At 36.9% G+C, this 23,322-nt stretch overlaps 1 protein-coding gene across 1 annotated transcript; it reads right to left on the bottom strand.

The window, feature by feature from the left end:
• Window positions 1–1,213: 1,213 nt before the first annotated feature.
• Window positions 1,214–23,033, bottom strand: igfn1.4 (immunoglobulin like and fibronectin type III domain containing 1, tandem duplicate 4). The gene is made up of 22 exons (XM_036530785.1): window positions 22,988–23,033; window positions 20,238–20,360; window positions 19,080–19,219; window positions 17,916–18,015; window positions 17,449–17,487; window positions 17,298–17,337; window positions 16,367–16,550; window positions 15,790–15,903; window positions 14,960–15,128; window positions 14,185–14,457; window positions 13,587–13,904; window positions 8,420–8,544; window positions 7,654–7,795; window positions 7,145–7,438; window positions 6,721–7,020; window positions 6,088–6,267; window positions 5,509–5,637; window positions 4,246–4,325; window positions 3,715–3,907; window positions 3,100–3,396; window positions 1,987–2,307; window positions 1,214–1,245 (listed from the first exon to the last, which is right to left on the bottom strand). Exons 1-22 carry the CDS (start codon window positions 23,031–23,033, stop codon window positions 1,214–1,216), a joined length of 3,639 nt encoding a protein of 1,212 aa, XP_036386678.1.
• Between the last annotated feature and the right edge of the window lie 289 nt (window positions 23,034–23,322).

Here is a 23,322-nt window from a genome sequence, read left to right on the forward strand (position 1 = left end):
AATAGAGCCTGCATCATTTCACTTTTATCAACATGTTGCAAGGTACAGCATCTTACTTGATGGCACTATAATCTCTGTTGGAACATAATCAGTGATGCGACTGACAGAACAGTCATAGCCTAAGAGATGTGGTAACAAAACTAACAACAATTTGGCAGTTGTTGAGAGTTTAGAACCTTCCTGATATGTCTGGAGAAGTCTTAAAATCTAATGTGAAAATTATCTGATGTTTAACCAGATGTGTATTGTTGACTGCTTTGAGTTGAATAGATGTGCAAACATTTTCACTCCATCAGTTTAGGTGGTGATATCCCTTAGTAGTACTGTCCCACTGACATATATTGGTTATTCAGGATGTTCACACAGCCAAGTATGGCATTAATGGTGGTATTTTTGTTTAAATTCTTCATTTTAAAACTTTACACCTACAAGACAAAAACCCTGTAGTAGTAAGCAGAGTAATATATATGATAATGTGCACCTGAAAATTATTGTACATGTTGCTTAAATTATTGGCTTTTGAATATGCTAAAGAAACATTGTGCAATCAATATCAGACTAGTCATTGAATCAATATCACTACTTGTTCAGATTCACTGAGTTCGGATTCATTGAAACTCAAACACACATAAACACTGCAACATCAGAAGGTCAAATCAAAATTTTATTCATAAAAGCAAAGCATAAGTTTGCCATTAAAGACAAAAAGCAGCACACCTATACCTTGTCATCATCTAATGTTGTTGAATGTAGTTTCATGCTCAAAAACTCCTTGTATATGCCTTGAACATTATATGAGGGAAAAAGACTGCAGTAAACTGTCAACACTAGTCAAAGAAGTCACTAGTCATAAATTGTGCTGTGGTCGTAATTGTAGTGAAATTACATTTTATGAGATGTGACAAGGCATTCGAAGAAAGTAAATAAACTGTGATCTGAAGATCTGAAACTTATTGCAGCACAGTTTTCTATATTTAGAAAAATAAAAAGGAGACAATACCCTGTTAATTCTCTGTTGGTGGACACAGCGATCATGCAGGGCCAATATGGGTCTTCAGACCTTGTCAAGGATGGCAATGAACTGTTCATCACCCAAATCCCCTCATTCAATAAGCATGCAGATTTTTACTGCATACTGGTGATAAATGATTAATTTCTGAGGAACTCTCCTCTAGAGTTGGGTTAATAATATCAGGAATCGTGGTATTGGAAGCTAAGAGTTGATAGCATGGTGGTTGTTGATGGCTGTCAACACAGGGAAACGAAAAAGGGCTGCACAAAACAAAGTCCTGGTTAATTATGTAGGTAGTTACTCTATTTCACAGAAACACAAAGTCCTGGCTAATTGTGTACATAGCTTGTCTATTTTCCAGAAAAAAACAAAGTCCTGGTTAATTTTATAGGTGGCTACTCTATTTTCCAGAAATAACAATGTCTTGGCTAGTTATGTGTATAAGTGCTCTACTCTCACACACAGTACTTTGCAGTTTTGATATAATATTTCTTCTTCATGCAACTGTTAGTGAAGAACATAATACCCTTCTGGACATGGTAATAGCCCCACCATATACAGCATATTCTATGATCTGCAATACATCACATTGTGACCTCAATAACATCAGCCCCACTCTATTCAACCACAATCTATACTGCCCTCTACTTTATACTTATGTATTTTAGACTTCTACATAAAACTCAAGCATAGCTGAGATTGTAGGAAACTGTCATTTTATAAAAGCACCCAATGTGTGCCTCATCATCTTGACCATATTGCTGCTTTACTCTGGAAAAAAGGAAAGAGAGAATGACAAAATAACTGTTAGAAGCATATGGTGAATTCCTCCCAGCCTTTGTCATACAGTATCTGGTACAAATATATAAAGAACAATTTAATCAAAGTTAGGTGACACACTTGACATTTTCAAAAACGCTAGGGTTTTTTGCGTTAGAGTCATACTTTTACATTTTGACAGCTGGGACCCGTACCTTTGACTGTGAGTTTGGTGGAGCATTCTGCCTTGCCGAGGGAGTTGACTGCGACAACTCTGTACTCCCCATTGTCCTCGGGCGAGACCCTGAGGATGTACATTGAGCAGACGCCATATGCATTGGTGATGTAGTAGTTGTGATTTGACTCTAGGCTGGTGTTGTTGAGATACCATGTGACATGAGGGGTGGGACACCCGCTCACTGCACAGGTCATGTAGCACTGGTAGCCATTCGGGTGGGTGTGGACTTTCAAGGGGACGAGGATAGATGGTGGTCTTTCGAAGCTGATGGCTGTCGGCGTATTCACTGCCACTGACACTATATGGGAATAACAAAATGGGACAAGAGTTTAACTGGGTTAATTAATTAATTTGGAGTTCCTTTACCAATATTTGAGATCAGGCTTGTGACTGCTGTGATAAAACATTGTTCTTTTTATGAAACAATGTAAAAAGAAAATTAACCCTTAACTATCATAAAAGGCTGCTATTTAAACACTTTCTGGGAGAAAATACCTGCCAGTTAACTACATTCTGCCCATTTATTTAACAGCCTAGATCTTGCATAGTACAGTTGTGAGGCTTAGAGAGTCTCCACTCCACTGTACCGCAGTAAAAGCAATGACTGGTATCGTAGGTCTGACTCTTTCGTCTTTGTGACATGGTTACCCTATGAACCACCACCGTATCAAGATGCAAAACATTTCACAAATGCCATGGAGTACCACTCACAGCCACTACTTACCTGTGATGTACTGTGACCTTTTATTTAAATGGAATAACATGAAAAACCAAACCTTACCATTGATTTCTATCTTTTGGAGAATGCATGTGTTGCGAGGAAAATCAAATGCATAGCAATTTCCTCATATAGTTAGCTATTAACTACATTGTACACCTTTTCTGGAGAAAGAGAAGCTAGCTTGCTTGCTTGTATACTAATGCTTGAGAAACTGTGTTCTAGACTTTCAGGAATGAATCTTAAATGTTGCAGTTTACTAGTCGTAGATTCAAATTAGGACATTTAAAAATAGAAATTTAAGAAAGTTAAATTATGCTATTTTGAGTAACATCTTTGGAATACAATAGTCTTTTAAGTGAATGAACAAACTTTTGTAGCTGTTCATCCCCCAGGTTGGTGATTCGGAGGGTTCGGAGAGGCCCATGTCGTTCTTGGCGTACACGCGGAAGTGGTATTCCTGTCCTGACATGATGTTGACAGCAGTGTAGCTGGTGGTCGTGAGACGGTCAGCCACGGTTTTCCAAACACGTGTGTTGGAGTCATGCTCAGCTACCATGTAGTGCAGCCGGTCATCCAGTTCCTGGTCTGGAGATGGTGCCCAGGACACGATCACTTTGCCATGCACGATCTGCTCCAGCTCCACTGGACCTGGTTTCTTGGGCTCATCTGGCATTAGGCAAAAGAAGGGATAACAGAAAAACTGTTAGACAATAGCATGCTATACATGCATTGGTCATGCATTGATAACTTACCATGATTTCACAGTATGTATTGAAACTGGTCCGATTAGAAAAGTAATTTGGTACCCCACCAAAGTGCTTTGCCAGTCTTAAAACAAGAACATAGTTTTAAGTTTGCAACAATCTGCTCAGCAAAATCACTTCAACTTTTCATTATATCAGAAATGCTAGGGAAAGTTGGCTACAGCACTGGAAATGATATTTTACTGCAGTTGTGAAACCTAGACAAGGAGCTTGATATTACCTGTTACTCTGACTTCAACATCAAAGCTGGCCTGGCCAACTGAATTCTTGGCTATGATGGTGTAGATCCCTGAATCAGAACGCTTTGATGAGGGGACTACGAGCTGGGAAGTTCCCTCAATGTTTATAATGTTGATCCATGGGGACACAGGCTCACCATCCTTCAGCCAAGTTATTTCTGGTGGAGGAGAAGCCTGCAGACAATAAGAAACTTCACTGATTTCAATGGGATATGGTCTTCTTCATAGCTTTCTTCATGTGGTCATTCTTGCATAGCTTTCTATGAACATAGTCAATTTGTTACCCATTCCATTGAACGGTCTCCTGAATGATTATCAAGGCACTTAGACAAATTACAACAATGAGTGCGTGTGTGTGTGTGCGTGTCTCTCTCTCTCTCTCTCTCTATATATATATATATATATATATATATATATATATATATATATATATATATATATATATAAATATATATATATATATATATAATGATTTTCTGAAAATATTAAGTCTACATCTTTGTCCTGCTTACCTCGTAGTTGATTTTGACTCGCACCGAATTTCCTGCTCTCACCACCATGAAATCTTCAGGATTTTTGAAACGTGGCCTCACTAGAAATCAGACACAATAATTTACATATATCATCAGAACTTTTCTTCTTTATTTTGTAATATTGTGTATAATGGTGAACCAATGCAGTGGCGGCGGGTGAGCTGGAAACAGGGGTAACGGAAACATTACCTTTAAATCTATCATTACTTTCAACCCGTTCCCCTGTATCCTCCTTGATTAACAATAAAACAAATAATTCACAGAATAATTGACACCAATTGTAAACAGAGTAAATGATTATGCTCGTGAAACAGCACAGATTGTCTGTAGTTTATGTGCTTGCAAAAGCTACAACATGAGATTGTATAATTAACAAGGACGGCATTTATTGAAAAATGTGTGCATGTAAACGTAGCTAGTGTGAACATAGCTTTAGTCGGATAAACAGTCTTTAAAAAACCGTTAAGAACGTTCTTCCGATTCCATCTTGCTCTTTCAAGTAAGTCTATTAAAATATTTTGAAAACTGCTTCTAATGTACTGTTGTGATCATTTCATGCACCTGTTTGTCTAAATGTGAAAAGTTCAGCAAAATAGACCTTTTAATTGGTCTTTTCCCTTCATCATAAAACATATGATAATAATGAGAATTATACTGGTGCACATCCTTTTAAAACTTTCATAACTCAAGTTTAGCCATTTAGATTTTGACATCACTTGGGCATAGTTTGTGAGAATCACCCAACCAGTAGGCTATATGCCACATTCCCACTTTTACTTACATACTTTTAAAAATTAAAAACAGTGTTTAGAAAGTAATCCAAAGTACAGTATTTAGATTACGTTACTTACCTTAAGTAATCTAACGGAATATGTTACAAATTACATTTTAGGGCAAGTATTCTGGAATCTGTAGTGGAATACATATTAAAAGTAACCCTCCCAACCCTGGATATATGAATGTATTGTCTTATAATTACAGTTATAAAAATTACATAATGACCACTGCCCTGTATAGTAATTTAAAAAAAATGACAAAGACAAGGATATAAGGGTCTTATCTGTGTCATCAGCTGGAGGACCTGTGTTCCCTGACAATGATGGTGTTCAAGCACAAAAAAAATCACACTTCAGTCTTTCCTCTCAAAGGCAAAATGGGTGTAGAATTTGCTAAATGATTATTTTAAAAATGAATGGAGGTGAAATCTTATTCACAGAATGGCTATGCTATATGTTGACTTACTGTCTGGGTTTTTTGCACACACAAGGGCAGAAGGTGCACTGGGTTCGCCAGCCCCAGAAGCATTGACTGCTGCCACACGGAACTCATATTCCATTCCCTCAATGACATCTTTCACTGCATACTTCTCATCTGTGAGGTAAAATTGCAGCATAGCATTTAACAATCCAGCTTTTAATACTGCAATTTCATCATTTCATAACCATGTTCCATGCAACATTGCACTTAAAAATAGTAAATTCTTTGTTTAACATAAAGACATTGTTTAATAAGCAACCATAATGTGAGAACTTTGAGAACTGGTGCTGAAAAATGCGTAATACTAAACTATAAAAATACTGTTTAGAAGAGGTGATACAGACTTGAATATTTAATAATGTATTAACTTTAAAATGAGTTGAAGAAATTATAGACCTTCATTCAGTCATACCTTGTGCTTTTTCTACATCTTGTTTTTTTTTTTTCTTTTTTCAGCTATATTTGTCTGTTTAGTATTTCTGTAGTTATTTGAACTTTAACATTATGACAAACACATGAAGGGAATATAAACTTGATTTCAGTCATGGAGTGTGAAATTAAGACCTTCAATAGGCTCATTAGGAGGGTTCACAGCAACCCATTGAGTAGTGTCCTTCTTGCGTTTCTCCAAGATGTAGCCCACAATTTTGGTTCCTCCTGTGTCATCAGGGGCAGTCCACGCCAGATTGATGCAGTTCTTGAACGCACTGACCACTTTAGGTGGATTTGGTGGACCAGGGAATACTAAGACATTTGAACAGGAATATATTGAAACAACATTTGGTTATTCAAAAAGAAGTAGGCCTAGTCAGTTTTTTTAACCAATGTTTCACCATTGTCTGTCAAGGGTCATTATCTTGAAAACCTTTCTGGGTGTAATTGTGTTAGATTGTCATTACGATGATCCTGAATCTTCATCTGTTACATTTGTTTAGCAGCTACTCTTATACAGAGAGATTATAGCTTTTGTTTCTACATGTTATTGGTACAACTGGCTATTTATTGAGGCAATTTGGGTTAAGCACCATGCCCTAAGTGCACAACAGCAGTGCCCCATCTAGGAATTGAACCAGTGACCATAGGTTTTGAGTCCTGTTACTTAGCATTACACAACACTGTTGCCCTAATTGTTACCCTCTTGTAAAGTAAGATCAAGGTCTCAAGGTCACACAAAGGAAACTGGGGCAATAAACTCACCCAATGTGCCCGCCATGATGTACTCCGTCTCCATAGGTTCACTGGTACCCTCTGCGTTCACGGCACTGACACGGTAGCTGTACCTTCTGCCATGGGACACATTCCTGTCCCTGTAGCTGGTGGGGTCTGCAGGGATCTCCCCCAGCTTCCTCCAGGTCCCTTGTCCAATTTGTTGACGCTCAACTATGTAATTTGTCACTGGGGAGCCACCATCATCCTTTGGGGGACCCCACTTAATCTCTAGTAGTGTGGATGATGCATCAATGACCTCTACCGGGCCTTGCGGTGGACCTGGCTTGTCTGCCAGAAAAAAAAAAGAAGAAGGCACCCCTCTGTGTAACAGCAAGCTAAAGTATTACTGTAGATTGTCTTCTTAAACATCTTCTGGAATGAGGTAGTCTCTCATTCGCTTGGTTTCACTTACCAAGCACAATGAGTTTGGTTTTAGCCTCAATGCTGCCGAATTCGTTCTTAAGCTGGATCGTGATTTCTGCAGTGTCTGTGCGCAGACACTCTCTGAGGAGTAGTCGACTGTGCATGGGCTCTTTTACCATCTTGACACTGCCACCATCCCGCAGCAATTCACAGTTCTTGAACCAGTTCACCTCCACCTGATCCTGGCACGAAAACGCCATCTTGAATGTCGCGTTTTGACCAACTCGCACAATCACAGGCTTGGAGAACCTGTGCAGTTCGTCGATGTCAAACATAGGTGGGTCTGCAATGACAAATATTTATTTAAAGATCACATACAAAACATCACTCTAAAAAAAAACACTGACCGTAAAGACTAAGCACACTTCTAACATGATCAGCCTCTGATCAGAATGTTGATATGACTCATGCAATCCTAGTATCCCAGATGTAAAGTAAATGCTCTGAGTCTTTAAAGTCAGTGTAAATAAAGTAAGCTGTAATGATATATTTTCTAACCTCCCACAGTGAGCTTTGCTTCTGTTTTGCATCCCTCAACTTCAAACTGGTATTGCCCCGCATCGCTGTCTTTGCAACTGTGAATCGTGATCTTGTGGCTGGCCCCATCTTTAGCGATGGCCAATGCATCTGAGGATGACAGCTGACCAGAGACACATAAAACACAGAAATCATTTATTGCATCTCACCATGAAGAGTCAGCAGTGCAGATGTAACAAAGGTAGTAACAGTCAATTATTTTGAAATGAGAAAGTTCACTTCAAATTTACTAAATGGTTTAAATATTAACCTTTCCGAGTATCTGACTATTCTTTAGACACAATTCCAGTGGGGGAAATATGCAATAAAGATGGTGTAAATGTAGTTTATTGTAGCTTATTTGTAATGGATATCATAAACACTTTGTAAAAGTGAAACTAGCCAGAATAACTGATAATGTGTTTATTTCAAGCTAGCACACAGGAGAAAAATATTTATGCATTATGAATCATCTTCATAGCTAGAGCTCTACTTTCTCTGCAATATTGAATGCATTCCTGATATACAGAGTCCATATACTGTATCTACTGTCTATAGAAAAACCTGATAAATCCATGAGGCAAAAAAGAGCTATAGGTACTGTTATCTTTTTCAAACCTGTGTTAAAAAGCTTGCTCTATTGTTAAGTAGCTGTTTTCACATACCAGTTTTGGTTATCTTCCTTGTCTTGGAGGTTATTTTGCAAGTGGATCAATTTTATCAAGATATACAGTAGCGTAAACCTCACCTTTTCCCCATCTTTGGACCAGACTCCTTCCCAGTCTTCACTGCTCAGTTTACAGGACAGCTCTGCTGGCTGACCTCTGCCAGCAGTGGTATCTGTCAGTCCACTGGTAAAATGAGGTTTGCTCTCTGAAAGCAGTGGATGAACAGTTACTGGGTATGTCTTGGTGTTCACTTTCAAAAATAGATCATCAGTGTAATTGCCTATAAATTGTGCAATTGGTTTCTTTGTAAATTCCCATTATGTAGTACAGTATTATTTCCTTAAAATTGAAAAGTTTTGAATAGTTGAATTTCCATAAACCATTGCCTATTCCATAACCTGTTCAATCCAAAAGTACTTAACGCCACCAAACCATATACAATGTACTTACCAGTGAAAAAATGTTAATCCTTATGTATGCATACACTTTGAATTTGAACTTAAATTATACTGAAGTCTTTCTTTTTGCAGTTTGTAAACATTGAAGTTTTTCTACCCAGTATAAGATGCAGACATCTTTTTCCACTCCTTCTCCATTTTGCAAAGACAAATCTTTTAAATTGAGGTCTTTCGACTTTTGTATTGGGTTTGCCATTCAAACCTGTCAGTCTTCTATTTCAGTCCCCATTAGGTACTCGGTGGCCATAAAAATCAGAGATGGTGAACTACAAGTAGGGGAGGCAGATAAAGAGATAAGTATCTGAAAACTGTATTCATTTTGCATTTTCATTGTAATGTGGTTTGAAATAAGGATCACCTATTACGCATTGATTTTTTAATGTGATACATAGTGTTATCCTTGTTCACCTCACAGGATATACATTTTTATATAAAAATTAAAATGGCTATCTAATAGTTATTTAATATAATGTCAATATAATATTAGATATAGCCAAGTATTTTCTGTAAATCACATTTTATTGTAATTACCATTATTTTATTTGGATTGAATAATTACTGTAAAGTTAGGTAACAACTAATCACTTACTGATAGGTGATTGTGATGAAAAACAATCCACGACAGGTTCAATGCAATTACCAAATAATATTTCTCTGCCTCCATTATTTTTTGCTCATTGTCTGTCACTCACTCAGAGGGACAAGAGTACAGTGTGGACTAAAATTTGACCTTGAAGACAAAAAACTGCATGTAAATACATGTAACGTAATGTAATGTAAAGATGAAGAAAATGCTTTAGTTGTGTTTATTTGTTTCTTTGTCTCTTTGAGTCTTTGCTGATCCTTTTTTATCTGCAGATGATTCTGTAGTTTAAAGATGTTTTTTATACAGTCGGAGTAGTGTGTTTTCTACTTGTGGAGGTGTTTGGGTGTACTTCATCCATTGTTCATGTTGTTCACCCAGTTTTTTTGCTCAGTGTCTCAGTGAGTACCCGTGCACATTTCGTCTTGTCTTCCCACTTTGTTGTTGATTAACTGTGACATTCATGGCAATCACCCGTGGTGACTGTAGCAACTCATGTTCTTGTTGAGGGTGGTTTATAGTCAATATAGATATGACAGTGCATTCCATCACATTGGACTGGTAGTAGTCACAAAGATAAACACTTTCGTATCACTGAACACACAACCTATAATAAGACTACAGTAAGACAAGCTAAGGTGTTGGAACTTGATAACAATGTCCCTGCATCAAATCAAAAGTGGTCAGGAAATTAAGAGATAGATGGTATAATGTTTTGCTTTTTTTTTCCTAGCAAAATTAATTTTGTCAGTGTTCAGTCTTAAAAAATCTAATGATACTGCATTTAAAATCCGGTGTTAGGTGCAACATAAAACTGGTGACAGATGGAGGGAAATATCTCTATCTTTATGATAAATATCCAAATTATGTTAATATTTTGCTTGTTTCCCTTAACATGTGAATTTCAGTTTTACATGATATTATCGGTCATAGTTTTATCATTGCTCACCTTACGTGACAAGTCAAAACTTGAGCTAAAAAGGATATCTGATCCATTATTTCTGTTCATATTGTGTAATATTTCACATAACCCAAACTCTTTACTGTAATTTAAATGACTTAATGTGATATTTGATTTAAGTAAGGTAGAGTTGGGTTTGGTGTTAAGGTAGGTTATTGTAGGAGTACTGGAATTACTCAAGTAATTATGTGACAAACTCTTGTCCCACATAATAAGCATAATTATCCATGAAAACAAGCATCAACCAAGGTATCACAGTAGGTGTCTTTTCATATCATTTCATATTGCTGTTTTTGTAGTGTTAAGGGGTTTGGTTAAACAGATAAAAGTATAAAAATTGAACGCTGTGTATTGTTTTTTTCTTCTTTTTTACTCCAAGTGAAGTGTCCTTCAGTTGTAATACTCACTCACTGAGCTCTGTGTTAACTGCAGTAATGAAGTTTTACCATTAGGGGGTGAAATGTTCATAAAAGCAGCTTTGAGTAGTGGATCCTCAGGTCTTGTTATTATTGGTGTAGCATTGGGAAATTTAAGTATTTCAATTTAGAATTGCATTTATCATTTTACTACCATTTCACATATGCAGTATTGTAGGCTAGCAATAATTCTACGGCAACAGTAAAGGTTGTGAGATGTCAGTGAGGGTAGATCTAGCATGTCCCTGAGCTTTCACACAGTGAGCCTGTCAGTAATTATCATACCCACTGCCAAAATCATTTGTTTCCAAATGACTTTGATAATGACATTGCATCCATCCATGCAACTGTCAGTGCAACCTTTGCAATCTCTTACCAATGACCGCATCCTGGACCAATCCTTGCCCTGTATTCTCTGCAGCTCCATCTTTATCTGATCAGTAATTATCATAATTACTGTAAATGTGTGTCATTTTCACAGTTTTATAATACAGTTGTCATCATAAGTTATTTTGGGGAAACAATTTTAAGATGTAAAACACCAATAACTATAACTGCCAGACTAGCTAATCTGAAACTAAGACTACCTTTCCAATATACACATTATCTGAACAGTAATGCATGAGAAATTATTTATACACATCGATAGGTAACTTGCCACTCTGATGTTTGCCTAGCAACTTAACCACATTTTGCATTTTAATATATTTATCACTGAATAATTATCTATGTCAAATTCAGTTATAAGGATTGAATTTCCTTCCTTATTAGTTACTAATATTTTTCATTATTGTCTTATATGTTAGCTAGTAAAGCATGGCATTATTGCTTAAAGATACAACTGAAACATAAACAAAGTTAACTGCATCCCAAAATTTGTCTATTTTGTTGAAAAAAAAACATTATAGAATTGAAATGTATTGTTATGACTGTTAGCACTGTATTATCACTGTATTAGTCAATATGTGGTAAACAAGCAGGTACCTGATGATAATGATATAACTATGCGTAAGTGCTACCACATCTGCTTCACTTGTTATTTGTCTCTGCAGATCCCAAGGAGGCCAGTGTCAAGGTTAATAAAGGGAAAGGAATGTAGTATTTCTACGGTAACCGTAAAGGTTGTGAGAGGTCAGTGAGGATAGGTCTAGCATGTCACTGAGCTTTCACCCAGTGAGCCTGTCAGTAATTATCATACGCATGGCCAAAATCATTTGTTTCCAAATGACTTTGATAATGACATTGCATCCATCCAACATCCATGCAGCTGTCAGTGCAACCTTTGCAATCTCTTACCAATGGCCGCATCCTGGACCAATCCTTGCCCTGTATTCTCTGCAGCTCCATCTCTATCTAACCAGCAATCATCATAGTTACTGTCAATGTGTGTCTTTTTCACAGTTGTCAGTATAAGTTATTCTGGGGAAGCCCTCTAATTTTAGCATGAACATGTAAGGCACTAATTTCACCAGTTTTTTTTAGTTATTGGTTAACATTCCCAGCATAAGACATTAAGAAACACATGAATAACAGTCATTGTATTAATTTTTGTTACTATTCACTTGAGCAAATAGGTTCAACAAAGATTTCACCATTTCATAGAGGAGATTTACATGATTTAATTGGCAACTGATAATATAACAACAGCCTTTTGTGTTTGTGTGCTACATTGGTGTAATATCAAGAAATTAGTCTGTAACAAGACCACTTATTCAACATCTGTATTATCTCAGTAATAATGCATGAAAGGCTACATGAAAGCCATCAATATGTAACTTGCCTATGTAAAATGGACAAACATATTTTGAAAAACATTAAAATAGGGAAAAAAATGGACATCACTGTGGATATCAGTAATAATTGTTTAATTAGTGCCTTCCATGTCAGTCCTTAAACTGTCAGATTTATGCTTGAAGATGCAATTAAAAGAAAGAGATTTAAGTGAACTGCATCCCCAAAACTGTGTATTGTATTTGAAACATAGTATGTTAAATTATGACTGTTAGCACTTTGTTTTAATTGTTTAGTGGCAGTCAGTTTGTGGAAAACAAGAAGAGAAAATTTGTCTCCTGAGCAGATCACAAGGAGGCCAGTGTTATGGTGAATAAAGGGGAAAATGTAGGGTTTTTATCTGGAATAGCTTTAATCTTTTTATTACAATTTCACATATGCAGTATTGTAGGTTAGTGATTATTCTATGGTGACCTTAAAGCTTGTGAGATGTCAGTGAGGGTAGATCTAGCATGTCCCTGAGCTTTCACACAGTGAGCCTGTCAGTAATTATCATACCCACTGCCAAAATCATTTGTTTCCAAATGACTTTGATAATGACATTGCATCCATCCATGCAAATGTCAGTGCAACCTTTGCAATCTCTTACCAATGACCGCATCCTGGACCAATCCTTGCCCTGTATTCTCTGCAGCTCCATCTTTATCTGATCAGTAATTATCATAACCATTGTCATTGTGCCATTTTCACAGTTTTACATTATGGTTCTTAATGTAAATGTATATAGACAGACAGACAGAGTACTACATTGTCCTGTAGACCTCTAATATTATGAATGTTTGAACTTTAACTGTTAATATAAACACAGTGGAAAAGATGGTGACACACACACTTATATATACAGTATATGTGCTGAATTTGGTGGACAACCAAAAAGCAACAACAGCTGCAACAATAACATAACAATTAATAGCAATTAATTTAACAATATAAATAACAGATAAGTCAATGACAATTACAGTTGACATAAAGAACATCTGTGCATATAGGGGCTCAACAGATTCATGCAACAGTGAATACAATCATGCAACCTCTTACTTGTGCTGGTTTCTGGTACAGGAATGACTTTTTCCCCATCACCCTGGCTCTCTCCCCCAGAGACCGCTTCTCCAGACCCGTCGCCTCCTGAACTGTCCGGTGCTGGCTCACAGCTCTGTCCAGATCCATCCTTCCCATCTCCCCCATCTCCCCGGGGCTGCTCCTCTTCTTTTTTGGGAGGTTCTGTTCGCTCCTCCTTCTGCTTCTGCAGTTTTGCCTTCTGCTCCTGGGCGATTTTCTGCAGGTCGACCCCTGACCCTCCAGCCTGGGTGGTTTTCCTAGTTTTCTTTTTGCCGTACAGATTTGGATCATTGTCAGCTTGGAAAGATTAAAGGAAGACAGGATGAACCACCAATTTAGGAGGAAACGATACCAGTGGATTTCCAAAAAATAAGGAATTGTTGATGGATTTGTCTTTAACATAAATAATATTGACAGACAAGCTACTGTCACCAGTAGGCTATGTTTTAGGCTTTTATGTTTCTATTTTATGATGTACTTAAACATCACATTCTTTCCTAAACTGTTTAATGCAATCCAGACACTGAACTTTTTATCTGAAAGGAGACGTGAATGATGATAGAATTAATTGACTCACCTTCTACTACAAGCCAGGCACTGCAGGACTTGATGCCAGCCACAGCTGCATAGATGCCTTTATCCACCAGCATACAGTCCTTCACCACTAATCTGTGGATGAGCTTGTCCTCAGACACTGTGATGTCATACTTCTCCCCTTGCTCCAGGGGACTGTTCTTACCCATCCACATAATTTTGGAAAAGGGGTGGGATAAAACACACTCAAAGACAGCGTCCTCTCTCTCCATGGCCTTCACTTCCTGAAGCTTCACAAGGAAATCAACCATGGGAACTGGGAAATGGACACAGATGTGATTGAATGACAAGGTAGGACTATCATTAGGATAATCCGTTTGTTTTTTCTTTCGCAAAAAGTATGCTGTCATCAGCTGTGTGTTTTGCCAATTTTAGCTTTAATTGTGTTGTTAGTAGTGTATACACAGCATTTTTGGAAAGTTTTTCTTAAATTTTCATTTATGCTGAATAAAAGGGAGAGTGAAGGAGAGACAGGTTAATGCAAGCATAGTAAACACAGACAACGCATGCAAAGCAGATATCAATGTCTGAAATTGTCCAGTGATCGGTTAAATCAATAATGTACGAATTGAAAAATGCCTGGCACCTTTTGTCCCATATTGTGGGATTGCTACAAAGCAAATATCCTCAGCAAGAATAAGAAACTGTTCTGTTTTGTTTAAAACTGAAATTATGTCAAAAGGCACATCATAATATATCCTCAAATTTATTTTTAGTAAGTGAACAAAGAAGAAAATATGTTTTCCTCCTGGTCTTACTCTTAAAGTCAGTGGAAAAGATGTTGACATCCTCAACATCAACCTGGTAGAATCCCGCATCATCCGGCAGAAGATCTCTTATGGTGAACACGTATTTCTTCCCAATCTGCTTCAGCCCATGCTTCATTTCCATATCCAGTTCCTTTGTGTAAGGAATCATTTCGCCGTCCTGCAGAAATCACAAAGTATCACAGTGCTAAAGTGAGGGGCAGTGTTAGTACTAATGTGTGTGAAAGTCTCAAGGACACTGCATTGAAAGTTGGCCTTTGGTGACCTGCAGGTGTTGGTTAGGCTGCTCCTCAGCTCTGCACTATAGTATGCCAGAGTTGGCTTTTCAGATTCTTTTTTTAATATTTTTTAACAGATGCCCTTAACCAGGGAAGCATCCTTTTTGCGTACTAAATTATGTACTTATATAGCTGTGTATTTATTTAAGAAATTAGACTAAATACGTGGCTCAAAGGTCTACCGCACTAACCCATCAGGGATATGAATCCACACACTACACACTGCAAAGCCAAAATCTGTCTCTGCAGTAACATTAGAGGGAAAAGTGTAATAACATGAAGTTAACCCTAAATGACCAGAAGTATGAGTAAATACTAATCTTTCAATGATCCTATATCTGCTCTACCATAACCAGAGAATATTTAATGAAATTGCTCTGTTTCTTTCAACTTATGTATGTTATCTGAATTCTCAAAGTAATAGGAAGCACATTATTTCATAAAGAAATTTATGGATATTTATTGTCAAAGTCAGAGCGGAGTGATCCTGTAATGCCCTCTCCAGAGTATCGATAGTGAACAGATTATTAACTGCATGCATACCTTGTAGATGAAAATCCTGCTGCTGGGGTCTATGAGGTCCATGTCAAATTCAAATGATGCTGTTCCATCTCCTCTAATTTCAACAGGTCTCAGGTTACTGAGGCTTTTAATGAACTAGGAAGACACAGTGAAATAAATCAGTGGAAGATAGAGAAAGTGAACGATAAGGGAAGCTGAGAAAAAAATCATGTCGGAAACATACTTAGTGATGTGTTACTGTAATTTTTTTTTTTTTTTTTACTACTGGTTATATGAGTTAGAATTTGTGAAAAGTTATAATTTAATATTTCATCCTTTTCCTATTGTAAAGCCACAATACAAGGTGATACCTTTGCCCTATATGATGCCATCTTAATTTTCAGGTAATTATCAATTTTGTATAATTAACATTGGTTAAAATCTTTTTCCAGAGCATACAGAAAGTGATGATATCAGAGTGCCCTAGGCCAAGCGTGCCTACAGCCAAATTTTACCAATATCCCTCAACCTAACCTGTATCTGTAGGATATCACAGGTTATTTACACTAAAAGCACCTGAACAGACTCTCAGCCAAGAAGTACCTATAGGTTTACACACCTGTGCTTGTTCCTCTTCTCTCTGTTTTTTCATTTCATTCAGTTTCTTGAGCATCCAGCGGAAGTCAGTGACCCCGTACTCAGCGCAGATACGTTCATAGTCCTTCTTATCTGCACTCAGCAACAGCTCCCAGAACTTTTCATCTAGCTTAGGTCCTTTCCCTTCAGGTTTAGGTAGCACAGGACTAGAGAAACATTGAATTTTAAGGTGATGTCAGGTGGTAAGTCTTCTCCCTTTTCCCACCAGGTTTTTTATAAGTTTGAAGAGACTGACATGTGACAGATGCAGATGCACTATCACACTGTAATTCTAATTGTGTTAAGATGACACAATTAAATATTTGCCCTGCTCGATGTGCAATGTGATAGAATTTCCAATTTTCCACAAATTAATGTAGATGATACAATAGATATATTAGACCAGGCTGAGTGTATGCATTCTCCATACATCATACGGGCATTTTAGTGGCTTCTTTCAAGCCCTGAGCTATGAAACAGTTATAGGGCAGCAGTGTAGCATAGTGGTAAGAAGCAGGGCTTGTAACCAAAATGTTGCCGCTTTGATTCCCCGCTGGGGCGCTACTGTTTTTGGTGATGGTACTTAACCCACAATTGACTCAGTAAATATCCAGCTCTATAAATGGATAACATGTCAAAATTGTAACCCGTGTAAGTCGATATACATAGGAGCAACTGCTAAATAACAGTAATGTAGATTTAAACAAATACAGGGTTAGGATCAAGTGAATCTCTGGTTTGTTTGCAGTTTGCGAGTGTTTGCGAGCAATTGTGTGGCACATACTGTAATACCTTGAGAACATTACTTTTATTTTGATCAATATTATCTATGGGTACACTGTCCTATCCTGCCTTTAATTCTCTTTAAATCATTTAAGGGTTTTCCTCTCCATTTATCGGGACATTTTCCTTACCGTCGTCTCTTGAGTGCAGTTTTTATCTCTGCGTCCTTTGCTGCAGTTAGGAGGCAAAAACACTGAATTATAAATTTCATTCAGTCTGATTGTTTTTATATGCACATGATCCTGTATTCTGTTGCTTTACATGAGTGCTCATAAGACCCACCTCGCTTCTCTTGCATCGCCTTGTTCTTCTTATATCCCACTGAAAAGGAGTAGGAGAGATGTTTTGAGATACATTATGACTGCTCAGTGTTGAAAGGGCACGTACAGCACATGCGGCTACAGGGTGGTCCAGTTACTGTAGTCAATAAAATAAATGAATCATAATGTCGGGACAAATCCCCTGCATACAATATAGTGTATGTATGGTATAACCATCAATGAATAGATTACAAGAACATAAGACTAAGAACATAAGACATAAGGCCATGCATCAGACAAATTGTTCAAAGGGTGGTAGTAATTGCAAAGGTAGCAGTTGGTAATTATTTGTAATTAAAAATGGAACACCTACCCAGAAACACTGTGAAATACTGAAACAATGGCTGTGCTACTGGATGGGATGGCTGACATTCTTGAAGTCAAAACTGTTTTTTAAGATGCAGTGAATTTCAGTGGCTTGCCTCCTACCTTCAATGACATTCAGGATGACCGTGACTATGGCCTTTCCAAACTCATTTGTAGCAAAGCATTTATAGGTGTCTGCTTGCTCTGGCAGCACATTGGGCATCTGTTGACACATTAAAAAAAAAAACATTTTTGTGACATTTTACTTTTTCATGAGCTTATAAATCAAATGCTTTTTTTGTATTTCATGTTATCTAAGTCTCTGTGTGTTCATATGGGCCTAGACAGTACAAAGGTAAATATGTGTGAAGACCCAGACCTCGTTAGTCATTGTCATTATTTCTGTAGAAAACAGCCTAGCTCTGTCAGTGTTGCATAGGTGGCGTATATCAGGTAAGCTTCCATTCTCTTGCATGGTATAGCTACCTGTCATCTGGTGAGAAATAACAGAATAAATTATTAACTGGTTGGAAGCTTATAGGCCATAACCTACAAGAAAATTTTTGATTCCATTGTCTGCTGTACTAAATTATTCTGTGAAGCACAGAACTCAATGAGATTTAATAAATTTACCAGGTGAAAATGTTTCACCCCACTGAACACCCTACATACTTTCATTTGATCAGATTTATTCAGTTGTATTTCAAATATTAGAACCGTAGATTATCCAAGCATTGCAATCTGCATAACATATGTAAGCCTATATGATAAATGCACTCAAATATTAAATTGTTAAGAGAATCTCACAGAATGAATGAATGGGCTCCCATGAAATGGATCTTTGGAGCACATACTTTAATGAAGTTGATAATAAAGTAAGAAAACTGTAGGTCGATTATACAGTTATGTTTATTATACCAATTTTAACCTTAATTTACTAATTTTATATTTCTTAATATCTTTGTTGCTGTCTCTGTTCCCTCTCCTTGATTGACTGAATGCATTGCAAGAAGGAACATGCACCGATATCGGGCCATTTAATAATGATGCAAATGGGGAACGTTCATAAGTTTAAAAAAAAAAACTTTCTGAAATGTTGGTATAAGAATCGGTGGATTATTTTTTTTTTATATATGAAAGAAAATGAATATATCTGTTGCACATGTGCATCTGATAGCCATACACTGATATGTTTCTCACAAGTACACACGTTTTCCTGTAATCTGTGATGTGATTATTTTGTTTCGTTTTGTATTATTTATTTATTTATTTATTAAAAATATTCACCGAAATCGTGTGTTCACCAGTAGTTGGGTCATATTTAGTTTGGTAAAGGTTTGGGTCAGAAACATCTCCATTGTTTCGGGTCCATGTTACAGTGGGTGTTGGATCTCCAGTCACAATGGCTTTGAAGGTGGCCAATTTACCTGCAAGTTGCAAGACAGAGATGTGACTTTTTCATGAAGTTAAAGGATCAGCTTCAGATCCTTGCATTTCTCGACAGATTTCCATTGTACAGAAAATCTCGCATAGTAAAAAGGATGTGCAGCACATGTATGTAGCTCACAGGTTTAAAAATGATTTCAAATTAAAACAGAAATTAAATGACATAAACTCGTAATGCTTTCATGTGGCATTTTCAATCACTTTGAATCAACTATTCTCCCATGACATATGAAGAACTGGAAAGTGCCCTTCTCCCTGTGCTAGAGTCTAAAATGTAGGTATTTCTTGCAACTGAATTTTCCTCTGAAGATAAATTATGTTTCAGTAAGCTTGCCTGGGTGTCATAATCATAAATTATAAGTGTAAATTATAATTATAGTGCTGTGCATGACTCTCTTAACTTGAAATGTGATCCTTAGCTATGAATGAGGATTTAGTTTCTTCTCTACTGCACATTTCATGCTTTATGGTGGTGGTCATATGTACTGGTCATGGATATTGGTCCATATATTATAGCTGATGTGAGGCAGTAAGCTTTTTTTTTTTTTTTTTTTTCAAAATATACTTGTGATATAAAATAATCATAGATATATTCAGTCAAACTCAAACAAACAATAAAGCTTGTTCTTCATCTATTGGGGAAGAACAATTTGTCATTTGTTCCTATTTTTGTTCCTACATGCAATACAGCACATAAACGTGATGAACTTTATTGAAATTTGTCAAATATATATCAATGACTTAAAAACCCTAATACTAAAGCTGTCACAGTTGCCTTTGCCTCATAACCTGTGCTATTGAAGCATAAAGAAACCCTCAAATTCAGAACTATATTCAGAACTCTGTCATTAATTCCAGTTGTCACTAGATGCATATTCATTTAGACAGAATTTAAATCTTTAAATTAATTAGACTGATAATTAATGTCAATGCTTTACAGAATTTTCATCATTACCCAACTGCACCTGGCATTGTTACCACAAATAGGTGGAGCCTTACCCTCCTGAATAGTTAAGGCAATGGGTTTCCGGGTGAAGTCTGGAGTGCTCTTTCCCTCTGGCAGTTCCTCCACAAACTGTGTTATCATGACACCAGGAACTCTTGATTTCTTCTTGATTCCCACTGGTAACATCAGAATGTAGAAGGTTTGTACAGGAACAATAATATTCACCCAAATTCACAAAATAAATAAAGCATTTTATGAACAGTGATAATGTGGGAATGTCATAGTGTAGGCCATATTCGTATATTGTGGATAATTATTATTTCTTTTTGTCCCATTATGGCAAAGGGCCAATATATCATTACAAAAAGGAATATTCACAAATGATAATGCAGTCATTTTAACAAACTCCAAATATTACAATTTATTAGAAAATGGATAGCATTAGTAGTAGTTCTTACTGTTACAATCAGATCACAGTATGATTGTGTACTTGACCAGTGTCCAGATTAATAGATCTGTACAAATACATTAGTTTGGTTATGTTTTACACTTTTCAATGGGAATGCACACCCTTCCATTACTATGTAAATCTAAGATTCTGTTCATTAATTAGTCAACTGATTGTTAACTCTTTACCATTCTGTTTGTGTAGGCCTGACTACTGTTTAAGAAATACCACCTATAACTATTTGGTGGTTTCTCTGGAACCAATTATTTTTTGCAAAAAATAAAACAAACAAATAAAAATAATAATAATAATAATAATAATTGCAATTTTGAAACAGATATTTTAAACAAATATTAATGACAAATGGTTTACAGGTAAAATATCTCAGTGAATCAAAGAGGCTGGCCTCTTTATATTTGGTTTATTATTGCTGTGGATTTCTCCCACATACCTTTCCCTGTGGGCTCCTCTTCAGTACCTGGTTGTGTAAAAGTGTAGCAAGCACATGGAAAGAAGCAGGACAGGAGAATATTAACACTGACAAAAACATGGCTGAGGCTCAACACTTTTTAGGAGTTAAGAGGACACGAAGACAGCACAGTACCAATGCCAAACAAAAAAGCATACAAACACATTTAGTGTAATTCATAGAATCTTCACAAAGCACCCATAACCCTTTATTGGTGTGGCATTACCATTTAAAGAATTCCAAAGCAATTGCTTTGCATTATGATGGTAGTGTAGGTTATGCAAAAATACATAACCCTCGCACGCAAGAAGTAGTAATATCATTGAGGATAATGCTTGGTTTATGAAAATCTTTTGAAGTTACATTTAATATATGGTGTGACTAACTCTTCTAATAAGGGTTGGCATCTGAGTTGACAAATGATGAAATCTTGAGGAACAGTCTGGCTAAATGAAAACTTTGATATATTTGAAGTTATGTGACGTAACTGTAAATTGTCAGTTGTGTAGCAGTTACTAGCAGGTTTTAAATATACCAGTGCTGGTCACAAGCGTCATAGACATACACACAATATATTTTTTTTTCTTACACCAAATTACATGAAGCTGAACTGAATGGGGAGTCTGGAGGGGGGAAGGTGGTTTACATCCATTGTGAACCAGCAGTGTTTTATAGCCACTTTGTTCTTCTTGTAATTCCTTCTCTACAATGCAATGATAGGTCCTCAAAACTGAGGTTCCAGCTCTTCCTTGTTCTTTACACTCTTAAGTCCTGCATCTTCCCTGCAGGACTTTATTCCTGCATGTTTTCCAAGGACTTTTGGTCAAATAGGCCATTGAGTCATGTCCCGTTTACTTCTTGTGCCAGGGTTTGTTTTTGTTTTTTTTTTTTTGAATATGTGATATGGTCTTGTGTCTGTATATTTAGATCTTTTATTATGGCTCTTGGCCTCAGATACATGTACTCTGCCTCCATGATCCCTTTCTGTTCCACAGAATATAATATGGCTATGCTTGAATGGTTTCCATGGCTGACGTGACTAACATCCTCATTACATGTCCCATCTGTGCAGATTGACTCAAGTGAGTTTGAAGTCTCTCTCATGCTTCTCATAATATGGGTCATACGCCTATGTCCATGTCATTCTTTTTTCTTTTTTTGCTGTAATTCTGTGCTTTCTTCTTCCTTGGATTTTTGATTTGTAGGACTGGGCTGGGTGGTGCTTGCTGCAAAAGCCACCTTATTTGTTGCTCAGTCACTAAAGTCACACTTTTGTCTCGGCAATAAATACTGTCCAAATTGTAAACTCATTCCTTAGGGACGCTAATTAGACATTTTGATCTGCTTTGAGCTCTTCAGGCCAGATATATAGCACAAGGCACTGCAATAGAGGCCCATTTTCTCAGGATGACATGACAGCTTGGATGGTGTCTTCATAATTTGCCATCTCATAGATCTGCATTTTAGTAAGCAGAGAACTTCAGCCTTCATATCCTTTTGATGATCTTCTGATGTTCTTGCATTAAACGCACTGCTATTATTTGCTGTTTTTCTTCAGTTTTTATTTTTCATTGTATGAATCCCACATTTTTCTACAAATCTCATGCGCTCATATCACCGACAGTAGAGATAATTGAAAAGAAGAAAGTTGAAGTGGGTTGGACCTATAAGAGGCCTGTTGGAATATTCTTTTTAACTAGGTTTAACATATGACACAACTTAGCACATGAAAGCTAACATTAATAAACACAAAACTGTACCATGCTTGCCAAAGGTCTAGATGGTACTGCATCTTGGTGCAGTTTCTTCCTTTGTTTTTTCTTGATTTCTTTCTTGTTCCAGCACTACAAAAAAAGATGAGGTAGAGTGGGTTGCACTTCTCTTACCCTGCCCAGTAGCAGTCTGATCCGCCATCTTCGACTTCTTCCACATCTTTGTATCCTTGTGTTTTCTGCAGGTTCAGAATTGTTCACTGTTGTTGAAAAGACAGACAAAGAAAGCATGTTGGTGTGCGCAATCATTTAGCACTGAGTCAGCACAGATATTCACAACATGACTTTGTACAGGTCAACATATTATTCATACAGTCACTTTGAACAGGTCAACACAGCTGTGTGAAATAAGAAAATGCTTTTGTTGGTGCAGATTAAGAGCATTTTGTAATATGCCTATAATTCAATAGCAGAAATGAAAGGCTTATAAACAATATGGATGTTCCATT

The sequence above is a fragment of the Megalops cyprinoides genome, chromosome 6, assembly GCF_013368585.1.
Source record: "Megalops cyprinoides isolate fMegCyp1 chromosome 6, fMegCyp1.pri, whole genome shotgun sequence".
NCBI classification, from domain to species: Eukaryota; Metazoa; Chordata; class Actinopteri; order Elopiformes; family Megalopidae; genus Megalops; species Megalops cyprinoides.